The sequence below is a fragment of the Hirundo rustica genome, chromosome 13 (genome assembly GCF_015227805.2).
Source record: "Hirundo rustica isolate bHirRus1 chromosome 13, bHirRus1.pri.v3, whole genome shotgun sequence".
Taxonomy (NCBI): domain Eukaryota; kingdom Metazoa; phylum Chordata; class Aves; order Passeriformes; family Hirundinidae; genus Hirundo; species Hirundo rustica.
In genome coordinates, this window is record NC_053462.1 from 7,709,503 (window position 1) to 7,729,246 (window position 19,744).

Genomic DNA, 19,744 nt, shown 5'->3' on the forward strand with positions numbered 1-19,744 from the left:
GTAACACCTGAGTACTGGGAGAAGCAATGTGGTATGGACTGGTGGGGATAAGATACTGAAAGAAACTAAGAGTAATCTCTGCTATGTGACAAAGATATTTGCATTTTATTTTAATGTGTAATCTATTTTTTAATTGGGTTTTGTAGGTTATTTCATATATACAGCAGGACATAAATCTTGGCTGTATCTTTTGTGCCAGAGCTAGATGCTATGCCTCTCTACTGGAAGATTTTCCAAGATTGTCTCATTCCTAGGTTGGAATACTGGCTCAAGCACACAGCTCTGCCCGTGTACTCACTGAGCAGGACCCCCAGCCTTGGACTCATTGCCAGGCCTGAGACTGACCCTGCTGTGCTGTTCTGGACCTGCCTGGTGCTCACTGCTGTGCCCTGCCCAGGCTGCACCACTGGCCCTGACCCTGAGCTCCAGGAGCTGCCAGTTTGGACCTCTTCCATCAGCACAGGCTTTTGCACAGTTGTTTGACCCTTGCTGCCATTCCCAGGCTTGCCTGGAGTACTGGCTGCCCTGCTTGCTGTGTTATCCTGCCTCACCGCCAATCCCCTTGGGGAGCAGCAGCTCATCCTCTCTTACCTAAAGCCTTATTCCTGCACATTTGTACAAACCTAGCTAGGTATGAAGAATCTGACTTCCAGATGAGCCACAAAGATTGGATTCATAGCTGCATACCTCATAGTTACTAAAAATATAAAAATAGATCCTACTGAGAACTTCAGGATGTGAATTAAAGCATTTAACTTCAAAACCAGTCAAACAAAAATAACTCACCAAAATCTATTTGGGATAACTTTAGGAAAGAAAATGTACATCAACACATCACATCAGCTCACCATCACTTGTCTTAAACTGCAAATTGCCTCGCAAAATAAATCTGTTTGCTTCTGTACTACACTTCCTAATAATTTCATATGTAATCCATTGGGGATTTTTTTCTGACACAATCTTCAATTCCCTAAATGTTTCTCAGTTATCTTGGTCCTTTTTCTCAATCTCTTTCAAGTACAATATTTTCTCTCCATATTGTCACTGCTCATTTATCTTATTTTCCATTTTTTTAAACTCAAAAATATTTAAAATATACAAGTTAAATGGGTAACAATTGTAAAGTTCTCATTGTTATAAGCAGAGACATAAAAAACCCATAAAAATTGGTTAAACTTCAAATTCACTATATGTATGAGACTTAGCATTCTCTGTCTCTAATTTTAAATTTTGTTTGTACTTCCTCTGCTCTACAGAACTACTGTAACAGTTTTTAAAATTATTTAGACACTTTTTGTAAAGTGCTCTTTTAAAGTACTATATATAATGCAATCAAGAGCAATAGTTTTAGGCCACAGAAGATCTGAAGGAAACACATTTGAGAAAAGCAAGAGGGTGGAACTGAAACAGGAAAGAGCAGCAGAGCAGGAAGGATCATCAGTGAGCGTGTGAGTTTGAGTGACAGATGAGAATTAAGCCTGGGGTACAGTGGAATGAACTTTCAGCACTGTGCTGGTACACAAAGGGCTTAATTTTACATAAGATTCTTACTGAAAAGATCTGCCTTATTGTATTTATATAAATTAAAGACAACATTTATTTACAGTTTTAAATGACTGATTTATTACACAAGACTAGACATCATCTGAAGTTGAATACCTTCCTACCCAGACTGCTTTCAGTGACTCAAGCAGATCAAAGCTATCCAAGAAGCCAAAGAGCTTAGAGGAATGCTCTTTAATGTGTGAAAATAATTCAGACTCAGGGAAGTCTCTTGGTTCATGGGTTTTGATGTAAACAGTCCTTTTACCTTGCCTTTGGAACACACAAGTGTTACATGAGTTAAACTACCTTCAGTTTAGAGAACCACCTACGAATAATAATTAAATGCAGAACCACCCATCACTAATTATAATGTCAACTTCTTTTTATATTGTGAAAATAATCTGCCAGTTCTGAAAGCTGGTATCCAGGGGACATTCATAGCCCAAAGCCTTGCATGCGACAGACATATTTTGTTGAATGCCTCTTTCTTTTCTTCTTTTGGACCTTATTTCTTTTTGGCAGTAAATATGAAGCAGTAACATATTATAGAAGATTAGTTATGCTTACCTTTATTTTTTAATTTTAATTTGAGGAATCTCTCACTGAATAATCTCAACAGAAAACGCATATGTTCAAACACTATCTGTTTAAACAAATGGCTATACATGGAAATATGGCTTTAGTTTAAGGAATTCATAACCTGTAGTCAAGAGGTGGAGGTGGAAATTTACATGATTTAGAAATAATTTTATGCTTGTCTATTATTTTTTCTGTTATCTAGGCATGAATAATGAAACAGATTACTGGAAAAAATGGCTGTAAACGGATCACCTCAAATTAATTTAGACCTCAGCAACTGTTTGCTTGGTTCTCTGTATGGAAAACCAGGAAAGATTAATTAGGTTTTTAAGAAGCCATTTAATGCTCATGATGTTTCAAGCATCAAGAAACTTCTAATACTATGATATTGGAGCTTATTTTTCGATTTTCATCCATTTGAAAAGAAATATGCATTTTACTGTCACAAATCACTGTTTTAGTTAATATCAGTTTAATGAACATTTCATAAAAATCAGCTTTGGTAGTGGGTGCAGGTCATGAAGTCGAATATTTAGTAACATATCTCCTTTTAGCAGAAAAGTTACAGTCACCCAAACCATTAAAGAGGAAGCATTGTTAAAGCCAAACACTTTAGAACAAGATACTCAACCCCAAATTGGTTGCTACAATCTATGTAGGTCTAGCATAGTTTTGTGAGCAGCATATCCCTCCTTCTCTTCCTGTGTAGGTATACATGACACCTACTCATGTGGCCTATGTAGGTAGAAAGAAATAAACATACATGGTTTATTATCCATTTAAATAATGGATTTTTAGTTGGTTTTTTTAATGTAATAAAATCTTTTTTTCTCCATGTTCAATGATTGATTTACAGGTCTACAGAAAAAAAAACAAGTATCACCAGACAAATCAATATTCTTTTAAAAACAAAGATCCTTGTCCCTATTGCTGTGCTTCATTAGGTTTTGGGGTTAGTTGGTTGTTTTTTAAAAGAAATAGTTGCTCCACTTTGCTTGTTTCGGAAATGCCCCTAAATCAATTTTATGCTGTTCACTTTAGTTTATGATTGGCAGGTATCTGCACATTTCTGGCTACTCTGTGGTACCTCAGTGGTTACCATGATTAACCATGAAATTATTATTCCTGCAAGTGGCAAGTAGCAGCATTCAGCACTGGATATTAAAAATGCATAAAGATTTAAAATCTTGCATAAAGATTAAAAATGCAATTGATTTATCTTGCGGCTACTACAGAGAAGTGGAGCGAAGTATACAACAAATACTTGATTGCTGATTTTTAGAAATTCACAGTGATTCTTTCATTAATTACATTATTTGGAGAAAAACTCAGATGATTTGTGGGTTTGGGGTTTTTTTTTACTAGTATTTTCCCCTTCTCTTTTTTCTTTAAGCCTCTAAGAAAAAAATTGTGTTGCTCCAATAAGAGGTCACTTAATAATTTACTACATCCTTCAAATTTTGATTTAGTGAATTTTTGCTTTATGGGAAAATGTTACTCAGTTGCACTTAATCAGTCATCAGTCTATACCAAAAGTCAGCAGCCATAAACACCACTTATGTGCATAACCAAAAAACTGATGAAAAAATACCAGTCTAAAAAACACTTAAGGAAGAAATTTGGAACATATTAATACTTAAATATTTACAGGACAGTTAATTTTGGTGTTCAATACAGCTATTCAAAAGCAACAGTCTCATCCGCTTCCCTAATTTTTCAAATTTTTAGTACAAATGCAGTTATTTGGAATAAATACATACCTCTAAGTTTTGAAACATCGTATTTCTGCTCGGAATCTTTGAAAATACCTATTATTAGATAAAATAACTTTTCATCTAAAAATAATAATTTAGTGCTGACCCTCAATTTAGTACTATAAAAGCTCCTTTAATTTTAATAAAATTATTTGGGGTAAAGGAAAGAATTCCACAGTCAGATTGGGTTAACTTCTTTCGGTTTAGCTTAACCTGCTCAGAGGCTCAGATCTCTGTTGAAAATGACACGTCAGCACAGATGATATGCTAATGACTGGACATGTGCTCAGAAAAATATAGAGAAACAGCTCTTGAATGCTGCCATTACTGACAGCTCTCACCCTGAGGAAGCACTTGTACTTTTCTGTAAATACCCTGCAAGGACTGACTAGGAAATGTAAACAGGGTAAGGCTGACAGGCATGCGAGGGATGCTGTGGCACCTTGTCCATGTGCAATCTCTAACTGCATCCTTGAGCTTTTTGTAGACATGTTTATTTCCTAATTTTGTGTTGAAGTTAGGTGCACCAGGACCCTGCCTTTTTAGAGTACATGAAAAGGTCATCTAAGTGCATCAAGATGTTATTGCCCCAGAGAATACATAACTTAATAATGTAGTAGTTTTTACTGTATTTTCCCTTATGTTTGAGCTGATTTTCTAGTACCACTGCTGTTAGACACAATTTAAATAGGAGCCAAGTGCCTGACACACCAAATATTCTTTCTGCCTTTCCCAAGAGTCTGTTCTGCCCCTCATCAAGACAGAACACCTTTTGGAGTGTCAGCTGCTCACATTGTCTTTCCTGCGCTGCTATAGATAAAGGACACCGTGAATGAAATGTAATACCGTCTGTGACAGCTGCTATGAAAGCCAAAATGAACAGTAGAGGGAACTTTTTTCTCACCAGTTTGCCTTTCAAAAGAAGTGAAGTGATTATTCTAACACAGAAAAAGCTCTGCCTGCTCAGAGACCACTGCTGAGTGGTGTTCTTAGAAGCTCCCTCCTGAGCATTCAACTCCACTCAGCAAAAAGTGATGGCAGAGAAATAATACGGATGTTGCCACCTTATTCCTTGCCCCTTCCACCATTATGCATCACCATTTTCGACATTCAGAGAAGCAGAAAGACAGCAATTATCTTTCCCCCCTCGTCCCCCCAACTTTTTTTTTTTTTTTTTTTCCACTGCATCGTTGTTCATTCAAAAGAAATAGATAGAAAATATTAATTCTCTTCTGTAAAACTTCTGGAAATACAGGCAGCCTTTCTAGGCAAATACATTAGCTTCAAAAATGGAATCAAATGTCCTTCCTGCTTTAAAGATGAAGTAAAATAGTTACAATACCCAAATCATGTCAGGAGTTGTTTCCCTTCCTTTCTTAATCTTTCAGGAAGTTATTATGGAATAGCTGAACCCTATGTAGAAATACGCCTAGGGGTGAGAACAGGACGGGTGCACATGTATTTTCCATAAAAGAACATAGAAAAGCAAATAAATACCTGCATTTTCTTGACAAGTTTAAGAAATTTTCAGTCATATTCTTGCTTAAAGTAATTTTGTATGTATCATGACGACATTCAGACATCTAAAAAAAAATAATAATATCAACAAATGGTATCACACATCTGAGGTGACAAGGTAAAATACCTGAGTTTGCTTTCTTGTATGCTGAGCCCACTTGCCATGGATGACTGACTGTCATTTGTATCTTGATGTGAATGTCCTGTACATTGGAGGGGTGTCTCTCTAGGCCAACCTCTGCAATCTAAATCTGTGTGGGTATCTGTAGAGAAGGAAAAAGCTGCTAGAAATCTTTCAGCCCATTTTACTTCTAAAAGAGGAAGTACACATAATTAATTCTCTTAATTCAATTAAATCTATAGTGAATTATCAAATCATTTGCAAACATTGTAATGATTAAATAATGTTATTACAAGAACAGCAGTAAGAGTTCCAAGATGATCTTCTGACTGGTACTCTAGAAACTTTGAGAGGCCTAAATCAGTTATCTTCTTGTCATACAAAGTTAATTTTACAGTTTAAAATATGACCTATTGCTGGATTAGGAAGAAAATTGATCTTTTAAAATTTTTCCATTTTCCAAGTTGAAGCCCAACTTCAACTTGCCATGTATTTCTTTTGTGTCCATGCATAGCATTCTGAGATCTGGTTTTTTGTTTGTTTGTTTTGTTTTTGTTGGGTTTTTTTGTTTGTTTGTTTGAGTGGATTTTGCGTCTGTGGGGATTTTTGTGTGTGTGCTTTATGTAGAGAATCAGGCTCTACTTTAATTCCACATGATATTGGCCTAGAACTGAGGGGTTTTTTTTCCAAGTTCTAGGAGAAATGTGACAAATCTGCAACTGGAGGTACAAACTGATTTCCTGCAGAACATTTTGCTCTATAAATCATCCAATAGCTTTAGGGAGAGGAAAGGGTTCATGACCTGACCCTGATTGTGAGGAAGTTTTCTTCCACGTTCATAAAAACTCGTGTCCCCATGTCCTTCTTCTGTTTTTAAAGTTTTGCTTACAGATTAGGAATGATGCATTGATTTATTTTCCATCACAGTGTTTACCAACACCAGATAAGCTGTCAGAAATTTATGTCATATCTTTTTCTCAAAGTGAATGCAACACCGTTGTGAAACGTGCAAAAGATAAAGGTAACACATTGGAAAAGAGGATCTTTTAGTTTTCCTACCCCATGTGTTAATGCAAACTTTAAAATTGTAAGTATATGTGAATTATTACACTAACTAAAGTGGTCTGTACTTAGACTTCTATTCCTTGATGCATGAATTTTCACAATCAGTCAGTCATGATTTTTCAGGACCTTGGTTTTTGCTGATCAAAGTTACATCAGAACAATTAATTTTCTCATTTGCAAATCCCTTGGCATATCAGTACATTAGTATGGTGACTAATGCAGAAACAGGGTTTAAATCTCATCATTGCTACTTTGTTCTTGTTACTTTATTTGCTAATTAATGTATCTGAAAAATGTGATAATGAGTTGAATTTAAACCAAGCTTATGACCTGAGTTCTGCATGCTATTTTCCAAATTAAAAAATTATAAGTTCTGTTGACTTTCAGTAGGCTACATGGCAAAATGACATCTTAGCGCCCAAGACACACAAATTAATTTCCAAATAACAGCTATTACCAATTACTTAAGTAAAAGTATCTTTAATTTCTTTAGCTTATACTTTTTATGTAAGGTATAATAATGTTAAGGAGCAAGCTACCTATCTCTAATGCTGAATTGAAGGAAAAGCATAAGACATGTCCTTTAAATTTTCTCCTGTTGTCCCTTACAAGAAAGACCTAAAAAATTTGAAGGAAAATGATCTCATTTCATAAATCTCTGATTACCCTTTAAATAACTTGACTTTTAGACACATGAAAAATGTTTGTAATTCAACCATAGTGTTTATCTAAAGTCAATATTTTATGACTGTGACTTTGCTTGCAGAATTTTAAATATAGTATGTCTTCATTTTACTTAGCAGCCTTTTAATGGAGCTCAGTCTAGCTGGCAATGGTGAAACGTCAACTTTATTGCTACCACAACTGACATTAGACAATGCTTCTAGAAAAGGCACTAAACTACTGATGAGAACACATTTCCATGTTACTACATGCAGGATTTCAAGTCCAAACAAAGTCATACTATTAAGGCAGCATGGGGGGCTCTTATATTCCTGCCCATCATCTATCATTCTCAAATGAACATTTTTCAGGAATTGTCAAAAGTAACTGCAGTTACCCTTCCAGTGTAGTTTGTCATAATAAAGAGGCTGTACTATTCCAGTAGTCAAGGACAGATTCTCAGGTGCTCATAGCTGAGAAGAGTCATTCAACAGGATAAGCAATGAAAATGCCCTCGTCGAGCCCCTGGTAGATGACAGTCCTGGCTTTCTCAATAACTAAGACATAATGCTTTTGAATTCTTTCCTCTATGAAGAAAACTGCGGCGTAAGAGTGACCTCTACAGGATTTTTACAGTGCTCCACGACTACAGTCCCAGGGCCTTCCTTGGGAACTTTTTCAAATATATTTGTTTGAAATCAGAATACAAGCTTCAACATATAAAACCAGCACTCTCTCAAAGTAGCAGCCTGAAATCGTCAACAATGTGAATTTGCATATTGTAAACACCCAGTTAGAGTTCCTATAACAGATTTACACTAATTTTCTAGATATGAGAATGATGTAAGGACATAGTTAAAACATTCTGCTAATTCAAAATATAAAAAAACCAAAGCAAACAAAAACCAGAATGCAACTAGGGCAGAGGTTATATTTTGAATTTTTTTTTTTTTTGGCAAAGTAGTAAAGAAGAAGTAATTTTTGTTAAAAAAAAGTAAAGAAAAAGAAAGAAAGAAAGAAAAAAGTAGGCCATGTTAAAGCTTATAAAAAACTAAAATAGTCCATAGGCACTCTGTGAAAACATATGTATTCCACCTGATGTATTAACAGGAGTATAGTCATGCAGAATACACCCCAAAAAAATTTACTAAGATTAATCAAAGATAATGCATTTTAATAAAAAAATTAAAACAAAGAGCATATTCTTGGTCTAACTTCTATTCCTCTTTTTAATATAGTTTCTTATTCACACTTCACTTTTTTTCCCTTTATTCTTGCATAAATTTTAGGAATAATCTTTTCAGACATGGTTCATTAGACTATGTAAAGAGTAAAATGCTAAGCTAAATTGTTAAGCTAAATTATGTTTGTGACCTTATTTGGAGACAGACCACATCATAGAGATGGATAAGTCAAACTCTTTGTATTATATCTGGACATAATGTGTGGTGACATATTATTTGAAGTTCAGTTTCCATTTCTACCTTCATATACACTACATTCATATATCTAAAATAGAAATAGTTTCCATCTTCATATGCAGTAAAAATTAAGGCAGACAACATTTGCTAGGAAGGTAAAAAATGCTGTGAAGGTCTGGATTTCATTAAAACTTACATTGTGCATTGGTCAAAGCTGATGTGCTGCAGAGCTGTAACACACAGCCTTATAGTACTGACCCTGAAGGAGGTACCTTAGCTCTGCAATCCACATGTGGATCACAATAAGCTACTGAAACTGCTCATCCAGCTCCTTGTGGGAAGTGGTTCTTACTTACCAGCAACAATTACCAGTATTGATTGTGAAAAAGCTCCAGTGATGAATAGGTATTTAGGATTCTATAGAAAAATTGCTATTTGCTGTTGTACTTCAGGAACCTAGGTGAAATTACAAGAATTTAAGAGAAATTGAATGGATGGAATGCTGGACTTTAATCTGTAACTCACCAAATGGTAATACAAAGTAGATATCTAGTAAGATCTCATGAGAAGTTGGTGTTTTTGTGCCTTGAATCTCACTTCCATTTTTTATTACTTCAGAATGCAATCTCCACCAGGAACCTGGGCCTTCCTAGGAAAAACAAGTTACAGAAATTACCTGGGCAGGATTTATAGCATTATCCACTTTTTACTGAATGAAGTTTCCCCTAAGACAATAGGAGCTCCTTTATAACATCATTTTAGTATTTTCCAGCTTTTGTTGATGTACTAGTTAGGAGTTCAAGTTTTCTCAATAATTAAATTCAAGATATAACATTTGCACAACAATATAGATCAACAGACATTAAGGTTGTCAGACGATTAAGACACAACAAATATGAATATTGAAAATTATTCTTATCAACTGAGATATTCCAATTCCCCTTTGAACAACATCTGCATGCCAAACAATTACACTCTAGCAAGACTGAAGCAATCCATCTAAGTTAATAACCAAGCCAAAAAGAGCTTCTAAAGTAACACTTCCTCGTAGGTTATTTCTGAGTTATAAAGCCCAGAACATAACTGCAGGGTTAAGACCAGGAAGACAAATAACTAGGAAGGTTGCACAGTGGACTAATTATAAATGAAGGTTTAGAGGATCTGAAGAAATTAAAAAACAATCTCTTATCTTGCATCTTTGTTTGTTTAAAGTTTCAGTATTTAAAAGTAAGCCACAACCTCTGCGCCAGCAAGTTGTAACTCAGCAACAGCTTGGGCAGCAGAGCAGAACAACTTGCCCTGGGGCTTGAAATGGCACTTGGCAGCTGTGATACAGAGCAACTTTAATTTAAGCAGGAATTACTTTCTTCTTCTGCTTCCATTTTCCCAGAAGAATAATTGAAATGTCAATTCAATATATATATATATATGTTAATATTTATTAGTTCCTGTAAAGAAATGGTTATAGAGCCTGATGAGAGATACTGCATGAAGTTATTCCCTGATTTTCTTACCTTTACCCCATATTCAATTGCCTTTTTTAGGTCTTAGAAATATTAAAGAAGACAAACAATTTTTATTTGCAAAGATTAAATTAATCTTCTCTAATTCAAAGTTGCTTCTTTATAAATAGTCTCCATGCACTATGCATATGGAAGCATATTTATGATTGGGAGAATTGTGGATTATTAGAATATGAAACCTCTTACCTTTTCCAAATTCAGAAAATTTTGCAGCAATTTTAGTTTGCTTCAGTATTTCCACACTCCCAGAAACCTTTTTCTTTATTTTATAAGAACTCCCTACTGAAAGCAAGTATGGTCATTCTGGTGGCGGAGTGACTATGGTGGATCCATAACTCCTGTATTGACCCCATTTCCCCACTCATCCTTTCTTATGTCCTCACTGTTCATTTCTTCTCTAGCACCACAGCACACATTTCTGTTTCCCTCTTTGAGACAATGGTAAGTTCCCATGAGAAAGAGAGCAACAGTATTTTGCCCCTTTTAATAGAGATTTACCCAAGGTCACAAAATGAAGAGCCAGACCATAGAACTTGATCTAAAATTCTTTCATTCTAATCATATAAACCAAACCATCCCTGCCTCCCTAATTGCTCCCGAGTGCTGCTGATCCCTAACTCACTGTCTGTGTTATACCTGGCCCAGGATCTGAGCCATTTCTCCAGGGTATGCAGCTGATGCATATCAGTTGTCACTTTGAGAGCGACATGTACATTATGTCTTAATATTACAACTGAAGCAAAGGAGTTAGGAATATACATTGATCACAAATGTTGTTTCAGTATTTGAGGAGTCCAAGAATGGGAAATTTATTGGATTTTACCCAGTGTTTTATATTTTCACAGAAAGTCAACTTACATCTGATGCATATTCCACACTGGCAAGGGGAATCCATAAAACTCCTAAAATGCTATCCCAGAGCAAGCCTTTCTTCCAAAGCTCTATAATGAAGCCCTTTCCATCAGCACAGATTTCACTATAAAGAATGAATACAGAAATCATTAAACTGAAAATGTAATCTTAACTGCTCAGCAATCTATAATAATAATTTATTATTATCTTCTTACAGCAGACACAGAGGTGGGAGTTTTTCAGTATTCTTGTAAAATACAAACTAGTAAGACGAGCACAAATCTTAGACTGAACAAGCCAAATTTCAAGTCTTATTGTTCAGGATTGCCCTTAAAAAATGATGAGGACATTTCAGCTGAAACAACAGGAAAATATCTACCAACTTCAAAAGTTGCAGATCCGGACTCTATTTTAGCTGTAATCATAGGATACATGCATTTTATTACTAGCTGGTTTTGACCAAAAAAACCCCTGTGCCACAACCTTATTTTGCAAAAATTTAAAATCAAATTTACCAGGCCATATCACTCCCCTATGACACTGAATGACTATTAAGAGAGAAGTAATTTCCTAAGGGAAAGTTCTCCATTACAGACCAGTTTTGTAAATATGAACAATACAATAAAGTAGGTATTGGTGTCTCTGCCATGACTCATTGTATGCAATCTCCGTTAATTTTAAGTAGTAAAACCTGTCTTCAACTTATTTGTGTGGGGTACTTAAAGTAATCAGAAAAAGAACAAAAGAAATCAGAGAATGGCAAAGGGTGCCACCTCTGAGACAGCTACTTAAATCATCACATTGCTCTCAATAAACAACCTGCATCAATGCCTGATTTTCTGCTGTACTTGCTTCACGCAATTGAATAGATATATTGAATTTTTGTTTTATTCAGCTTTTCTCTTTACAAATATGTTACAAAAGACCAATGGCAAAGTTTTATCTTCTAGTATTTTTGGACCACAACCTTTAAACTGACAACTGAACAGTGAAACTACAGATTGAAAGGTTATGCAATATGCAACTTTTAAAATGCAAGCTGGTAACATCTGCATGTAATGGAGCACAGTTTTTACAGGCAGACATGGAGTGAGAGTCCTTAAGATAATGAACTAGAGTGTACTTATGAACATCTAGATAAATACATTTGTAAATGCTTGTTTATAATCTCTTTTCAAAGTTTGCTGGGTTGTATAGATGAGTAGGCAGCAGATGGAGCTACAGCAACCTTGAAATGCAATTGCTACAAAAGTGGTTTGATATTCTTCGGTAATTAGTACACTGCAAATGAAGAAAATAATCCTAATAAATTGGTCTTTTTTAATGATGGCATGGAACACTCATTTACATATAATATGATCAAAAGCATTTAAACAAGAGCAAATCAAAAGTTTTAAATAATAGTATGACATTCCTCAGGAAAACTTAGAGGTTAGGTTACACACACTCACTTCAAAATATTTTTTAATTGCCTCCTGCCCGAAAGGTAACAGACAGGGCAAGTGCTGAAGTTTAATTGATCTGCTTCCTGAGAAATTTTTACACTGTCATCCAATCCATGCCCAATGGTTTATAGGACTATTATGTCTAAACCACTAAAGTTCTGAAATAATCATCATAACAGGGCATTATCATAGAGCAAGGATTCCACTACACTGAAACATGACTATCTTTTATACAAGTGAAAGCTGCAGTACAAGAATGGTGCTTAAAAAGGTCAACAATTGATAATAACTTTCCTTAACATTTTCAAAGCCAGATATGATCCTCCTTTTCGGGTAATTGAGGCTGTGTCTCTGACAGTCTATTGGAGAAGCCTGGTGACCAAAAAGCTGGGGAGGAATTAGCCCCATATTAAGATTAGTTTGATGTGGTCAGAAGTCAAAATTTTTGATGACTTCTACGATATGTCATTATATCTATGCAGAAAATGGCATGTAAAGAAGGTACATATGGTGACCTAATGTTCTTCAGCTACTCAGTCTCCAGCTAAGCAAGACAGCAGTGTGCAACAGTTGTCAAGAAATCAGCTGCATTAAACCAGAAGAATATTAATTACCACTATCTTCATTATTATAAATATAAATACTAATAACCGCTATCTTCAGAAAAAACCTGCAGTGAAAAAAAGACCCTAAAGGGAGATTAAAAACATTGTGTATTATGTGAAATAACCAGGAAGGAAAATTGAAGAAGGCTTTAGAAATTCCATTTTTAATACATAATAAAGTAAAATTAGGAAGGAAAGAGTTATTTCAATCAAAATGTCAGTTTCAGAACAAAAAATCAAGTTGCGTGAGGATCAGTTTGAGTTCTTTATGGTCTCATTCCTTGTATTCCTAAAATATTATATGAAAATAAATTTAAATTTAAATATGAAAATAAATTCGAGACAAATTCTTCCCCTTGTTGACTGCTGGCCTTGATCTGCCACGTGGCTTGCAAAATTAACTTGAGCTGTGTTCCCCTTTTCTCTGAGCTGCATACTTTTTACACGCTTTTGCACTCTGTACATGACCTCGCATGCACTAAATTGTTTTACGTGGTACAAATAACAGCAAAGACACAACAAAATCAATTGATAAGAACTCCTTTTTACTTACAACATAAAGTCTTGTTCCCAGGAGGGTTCCCTTCCTCTTCTATATATTGTAGTGCTTTTTAAATTTTGGACTTTTAAAACAACGTATGTGTTGGAGGTGTCTGGAAAACAAGCAGCACATTAAACCCCACTTTAGCTGCTTTCAGAAGATGAAAACACAACCATATGGCAGCAAGGGTTTAACTCATACTTCATACACACCTCCACTCAGATGTGTGGGTCAAATCTGTAGATGTAAACAAGGAAATACTTACTAGTTTTAGTAGGATTATGACAGGAAAATCTCTGCCTGTGACAGGTGATAGGTGGGAGAGAACATAATCCTAAATGTGAGTATTTTAAAAATCAGCTTTCAGACACAGCTTTTACCGTTTATCAATCTCTCTGGCAGCTCTCACAAGAAACCAGTACACACTCCTTTTCTACAAATTAGGGTGGGGTTTTTTTTTTTTTTTCTTTTAATTGATATGATAATATTGGGGACTGGCTAATGAGCTTTTATGTCCAACTAAGGCAAGGCCATAGACTTGTAATATGTAATTCAGTCATTGTGCAGGAATCAAGTTCTGTATATAGATGCAGCAGCAAAATGGGTTTTGGATACAGTCCCAAATGAACTCATAGATTTTTATAAATGTCTCTGTAAAGGCACGATAAAATCAGACCTAATTAAAAATTTCAAAGTGCTTGAAAGTACAACTGACAGAAAACAAAAGAACAGAAGGAAAGCTCCATCCTGTAGGGCCTGACAGGAATCCAAGGCTGCAAAGGCACATTCTATCATTTCAGCGAACATGGCTTTTTAGTTTGTATGCACGTAACACATCCTTCACTACCCTCCAGCATCCTAGGCAAGGATCAACATTGACACGACTCAAAAAAAGACTCCTTTTTTTTTAATACACCCACTGTCAAAATATATAGATACAAGACGTAGCCAAGAACAGAATTTGCGAACTGTTTGTATTAACACAGGTCAATCAAACACTCGGAGCTGGAGGGAAGCTGTCACTGTCTACAACAGATCACTGAATAGGTTGTATCAAATTACACTGCACTTAACAAAAGGTGTGAAGGAGAAGATTTTACTGTGTACATCCTGGATGTAGATCTTATTGATTAGGACCGATTATAATATTTAACCAAAGGACTAAAGATATCATGTAACGGAAAGGTTTTTTTTAATAAAGAAAGTCAACAGTGGCCAATGTTATCTATTTATTTTCTATAACTCAGTGCACCAGTCCTCTCAAACATGACTTTGTTTTTATACTGAACAAACGTGACAAAGTAAATATGAATTTAGAATTCTGGTGACTTATTTGTGAGAAATAGCATCAAAAAGGCATGGTTCACACACCACCATTCTGTGTTAACTGAGGAAAACAAAACAAAAAAATTTGCAAAATATTTTATAGAGTTGCAGAACTTTTTTTATAGTTGGGAGAACTTGCAACTCAAAGCTTGAGAAATTTTCAAAAAAATTCTAAATTGCTTGGCTGAAAAATAGCAACCTACAATGTTTAATTCAGCCATTTAGAGCACCCATGTAAGTTTAAACTGTAATACCAACCTTCCTCATAACTAAAAAGTATCTACTTTAAATGAAGCCATAAATTACAAGGTAGAAACTTAAACCTACAATTTTAGTGGTAGTCTGTTTCACTGTTGTATTGGTTCATATTCAACGCTAATTTATTTCCCATTTGAAAGTTTCATGTCCCTATGTGCAACTCCAGATGATCAAACCTAATCACCTGGTATCCTTCTGCAGCTCTTTTTCTAGCATGAAAAATAAAAGATATCTTGAACTGCCTGCATTATAGTGTTGCCTGAAACCCTGTCATCTGCTTTTTAAAGTAACTATTTCTCCAGTAGTTTCTTAGCCTCTTTGGCTCTTTGGATATGGATCTTACCCTTCAGTGCTTTTTGACTAAGTCATCCTCTTTAAATGTCATGAGTTTTGTCAAATAAGAAAATGTACTTTACCTTTTAAATAACTGAGTATGTAACTTCCTTGAAGAATAACACTGTCAAGGGTGAATATTATTACAATGCTCTGGCAATGAAAAGGACCTGTCAAATATGCTAAATGATAAGAAGTTTTGTTTCCACAAAGCCATTATTGCAGCTTCCAACACTTTATCTGTCAAAAACTGGAGGCATATAATGCAATTTTTGTGAAAAGAAAAAGGGCAGGATATCCACCTGCTCGTATTTTCAGCTTTCAACCCAAAACAGGGCAGAACAGTTTAGACAAGACAGTAAATAAACTAAAGGAGAATTACAGAGTTTTGACAAATGTGGGCATTTCAAGACTGCTGTCATTCACCACCTACAGAATTGTTCTGCCCAAGGAAACATGACCAATTATCAGAGAAAATACAACTGAAACTTTATTGCCATTACCTATGGCATAAACAAGACGTCAACGGCATGTAAAGGAAAATTACAGTTATATTTCATCAAATTATTTTGATACTCATATTCTGTAAATTATCACCTCCTGAGTACTAACAAAATACAAAATTATAACATTTTTCTGATTGCATTAGGATTTCAGTGAAGGAGAAAAGACTTTTCAGTCTATACTTTGCACACGTATCTCATAGCCTGTTGTTAGAAGAACTAGCAGTTCTACCTGTGTCCATTCAGGCAACCTTTCTTTAATCCAGGTAAATGTAAACAATTTGAATTTGTTTACATCTATTAGCCAGACATCTACTGGCCATTTTTGCTGCACTGATTAAGTCATATATCAGCTTCTCCTGAGAACTAGTAATTACAAACTACCTGTCTCTACAGGTAGTCTATCCACAGTCAACTTGTGTATGAGAAGCCTCTGGCTGTGTTTGGACCTTCTCTTCCACCATGGCTAAACCTTGTTCTTGGAGACACGCTTGTGGAGACCTGGGCAGCTTGGTTTTGCTCATCTTTATTGCTTAGGGTATACACCTGGTCACTATAACTGTCCATCGGTGTCTCCTGTCTGTATTTCTTCACTGGGAAAATTCAGACAAAATCTCCTCCCCACCCTGGCTAAGCTAAAGTATTGCACTCTCCTTAGTTAAAAAAAGTTCCTATTGACTAATGACACATTTAGGTAATCAAATTATGTAAAAATTTGCTTTAATGGAAATATATTTTTAAAATCACTAGTTTGTGAGACAATAACATTTCATAACTTAAAATTACAAATTAGCTCACAACTTTGGTTGATAATTTGATAAAATTGATGCATAATTTTTTACACATTTATTTTATACTGTACTGTTGATCCAACCTGTCAAAGCAGTGCCATGCTTAAGTGATTATTCAGTGTGATACAGAACCCCATGCCTAAGAAAGAAATATGTAAAGCAGAAATTGAAGGGGGAACCAGACTTACCAGTTGTTTTATCCAACCTTCCTTTCTTCACTGTATTTAAAAAAAAAAAAACAAAAAACACAAACCCAAAACCATATTATTAGTTTCAGATAATACATTAACAATGTTTTCCAGTATGTTTTATGAAAAATAAAATCTAAGGGATTTATGTGGTACAAAAAACCCCCAAAATAAAAACAAGTAATCTTAAAAAAGTATCACTGTGGGAAGATAATATGATTGCTTGTAATTCTTTGGGAAAGAAAATGTGAAAACTCTTTGTACTTTACAGGAACTTAATAAATACAGAGGGCAGAATAGAGGTCAGGTGTCCAGGAAGAGTATTATACTTATTATTCATCACCTCATAATGCCACTTCTAAATTCTTCCCAATAATAGTCTCAGAAGACTGGCTGTATATAATCTAAAATAGCTTCTATTATTTTACAACAAATCCTTTATTACAGTGTACTTATTCTGCCTGCTAGAAAAGACATATTTGAATAAACACCTTACCAAATAAAAAGTGAACATTTCAAATCCTGATTTTGTTCAACAACCTAAAGTTTCACATTATGGTATCTCTTCCATTAATGAAAAATTTTCTGAAGCAAAAAGGATTGTGATTCAGGTAGTCATAGGTATGAAAATTTAACCTGGTCATAATTTTCTATCAAGTGTCTGACTAATAAAGTTCAGTAAATTTAGACTTCTAAACAGTATCAAATATTATTTCAATTTCCCTGCCATGTCAATACATGTACCACAGTTCAGCTTAATTTGAATATCACTACAGTCCTATGATAATTAAACCTGCTCTATGAATATATTCATGTATACATCATACTGCTATACTTAGGACCTAGTAATTGCCAATAAAACAAAATTATTAGTACACAACTTTACAATGTAAAAGTTCCCAAGACATTGACATTGGTTTCCAATTTTTTTTTCCATTTGATTAATCTCCTGTACCTTCCTATTACTTTTTCTTGTTTTCATCTCTCCCTAAACATCCCTAAGAATTCCATGGAACGGCACCATATTTGCAGAATGTCTGTCAGCCTGAATAATTCCATCACGTCTCATGCCCAGGAAACTTTCACTTTCAACACAAACGCTGAGGGGCCTAAATGTTGTTGAGCTACAGACAGAGGCTAAACACTGCAGCAATTCAACTAAACTATGAGAGGGCACGATTTACATACTTCCCTTGAAGGAAGTACCTCAAGAAATAACCACTCTCTGAAGTTACTTCTTATGGCTACGTACTAAATACTTCTCACATGGATGACAGAGCTCGATAAGAAAAACCTACCTTTTACAGAGAGAAGTTCCATTCCAGCAGAAAAATATTTTAAAGACCACACATTGAAATTCAGGGTGTTTTTTTATACAAAAGGAAAAGAAATAGTTTGGCTTGAATTAAATTACTCTTCTGCTGTTGCTCCCTCACTGCATGCGTTTCACTTTTGCAGCACGCTCCTCCCATGGCTCACATGGAGGGAAGCCAACCAACTGATGGAGCAGAGATGACAAATTGCTTCTCCCTCTTTGCACACAGACATGGAAGAGGACAGGAGAAACATTACAACTGTTTCCTTACCCTCATTTCCTCAGCTTCTATCTGCTGTGTGCAGCTGTCTCCAGTCTAAACACATTTCTGAACGCCATCTTTTCCAGAAGTAACAAAGTCAGTGCAACTATCTTATTAAGAACATACTTTTGGAGCTCTTAAGCTTTGATTTTGATACTTGCAATACACCTGATTTGGAATACAGAAAGCTTAAGGCTTTTTTCTTTTACTCTAGAACCACGGAAAAAAATTCTTATGCTATAGCTAAGCATAAGTGATTTTATAAAACAGTATAAATAAATATAGCACAAAAAGTTTAATTTTATTATACTTCATGAATTTCTAATTCTGTTGCAGCACTTCATAAGATAATAAACATTCTCATTAAATGTTAAAACATTTTACAACAATATTAAAATTATTACAGTTATTATACTCAACAACACTGAAATTATTACAAAAACTGTGGTATTTATGACTATTTGTTCAGATTATATTGAGATTTTGTTTGTTTGTTTCTAATTGTGGTTAACAGTATATATATTTCCAGAGGCACAGAATATTTTGCATTGTAAATCTTTGAGTCTCCATTTCAATAATTGAAGCTGTGGTGGTGCAGAACTGACACGTGAAGCCATCTCTATAACTCAAGGCTGAGGTCTTGAATTCAAGTAGGGCAGTGTCCTTGGATCAGAGAGGAGTTCAGGAGTGCCTGTCTGCAGTTTGAAGAAACTGGGTCTGGAAGATGGCCCACCTCAAAATACAGGTGAAAGCTGAGATTGTTTAGTTGGGCTGTTAGCCTGGGGAGATGGGGTAGATTTAATCAATGTTTATAAAAATCTGATGAGAGGTGTAAACAAGACTGACTCTTTTGTTGTAATAACAGGTGAACAGGCCAGAGGCACAAACTGAAATTCACAGAAACAGAAAACTTTTTTACTGTGAGAGCAGTTTAACACTAGAATAAGTTTTCCAGAAAGGATGCGGAGGTTTTTTTACCCTTGGAGATACCCCAAACATGGCTGGACCCAATCCTGAGCAATCTGCTCTTGCTGACCCTGTTTTAAGCAGGTATGTTGGACTAGATGACATTGAGTTTCCTTCCTTGTTATTCTGTGATAGTCCACAAGGTCAAACTGTTAAGTGTGACACTGAAG

At 35.2% G+C, this 19,744-nt stretch overlaps 1 protein-coding gene across 3 annotated transcripts; it reads right to left on the reverse strand.

Annotated features, from left to right (window-relative positions):
• Window positions 1-2,720: 2,720 nt before the first annotated feature.
• Window positions 2,721-18,455, reverse strand: LOC120758879 (protein unc-13 homolog A-like). Of its 3 annotated transcripts, XM_058422389.1 has the most exons (9): window positions 18,330-18,455; window positions 17,032-17,061; window positions 13,645-13,744; window positions 11,048-11,165; window positions 9,192-9,315; window positions 5,559-5,659; window positions 5,376-5,461; window positions 3,885-3,932; window positions 2,721-2,859 (listed from the first exon to the last, which is right to left on the reverse strand). In XM_058422389.1, exons 1-8 carry the CDS (start codon window positions 18,349-18,351, stop codon window positions 3,887-3,889), a joined length of 627 nt encoding a protein of 208 aa, XP_058278372.1. In that variant the 5' UTR covers window positions 18,352-18,455; the 3' UTR covers window positions 2,721-2,859; window positions 3,885-3,886. The 3 variants fall into 3 exon arrangements, with proteins under 3 accessions (XP_058278372.1, XP_039933519.1, XP_058278373.1); XM_058422390.1 differs by lacking the exon at window positions 3,885-3,932 and having other exon boundaries at window positions 2,758-2,859; XM_040077585.2 differs by lacking the exons at window positions 3,885-3,932; window positions 5,376-5,461 and having other exon boundaries at window positions 2,757-2,859; window positions 5,524-5,659.
• Window positions 18,456-19,744: the final 1,289 nt, after the last annotated feature.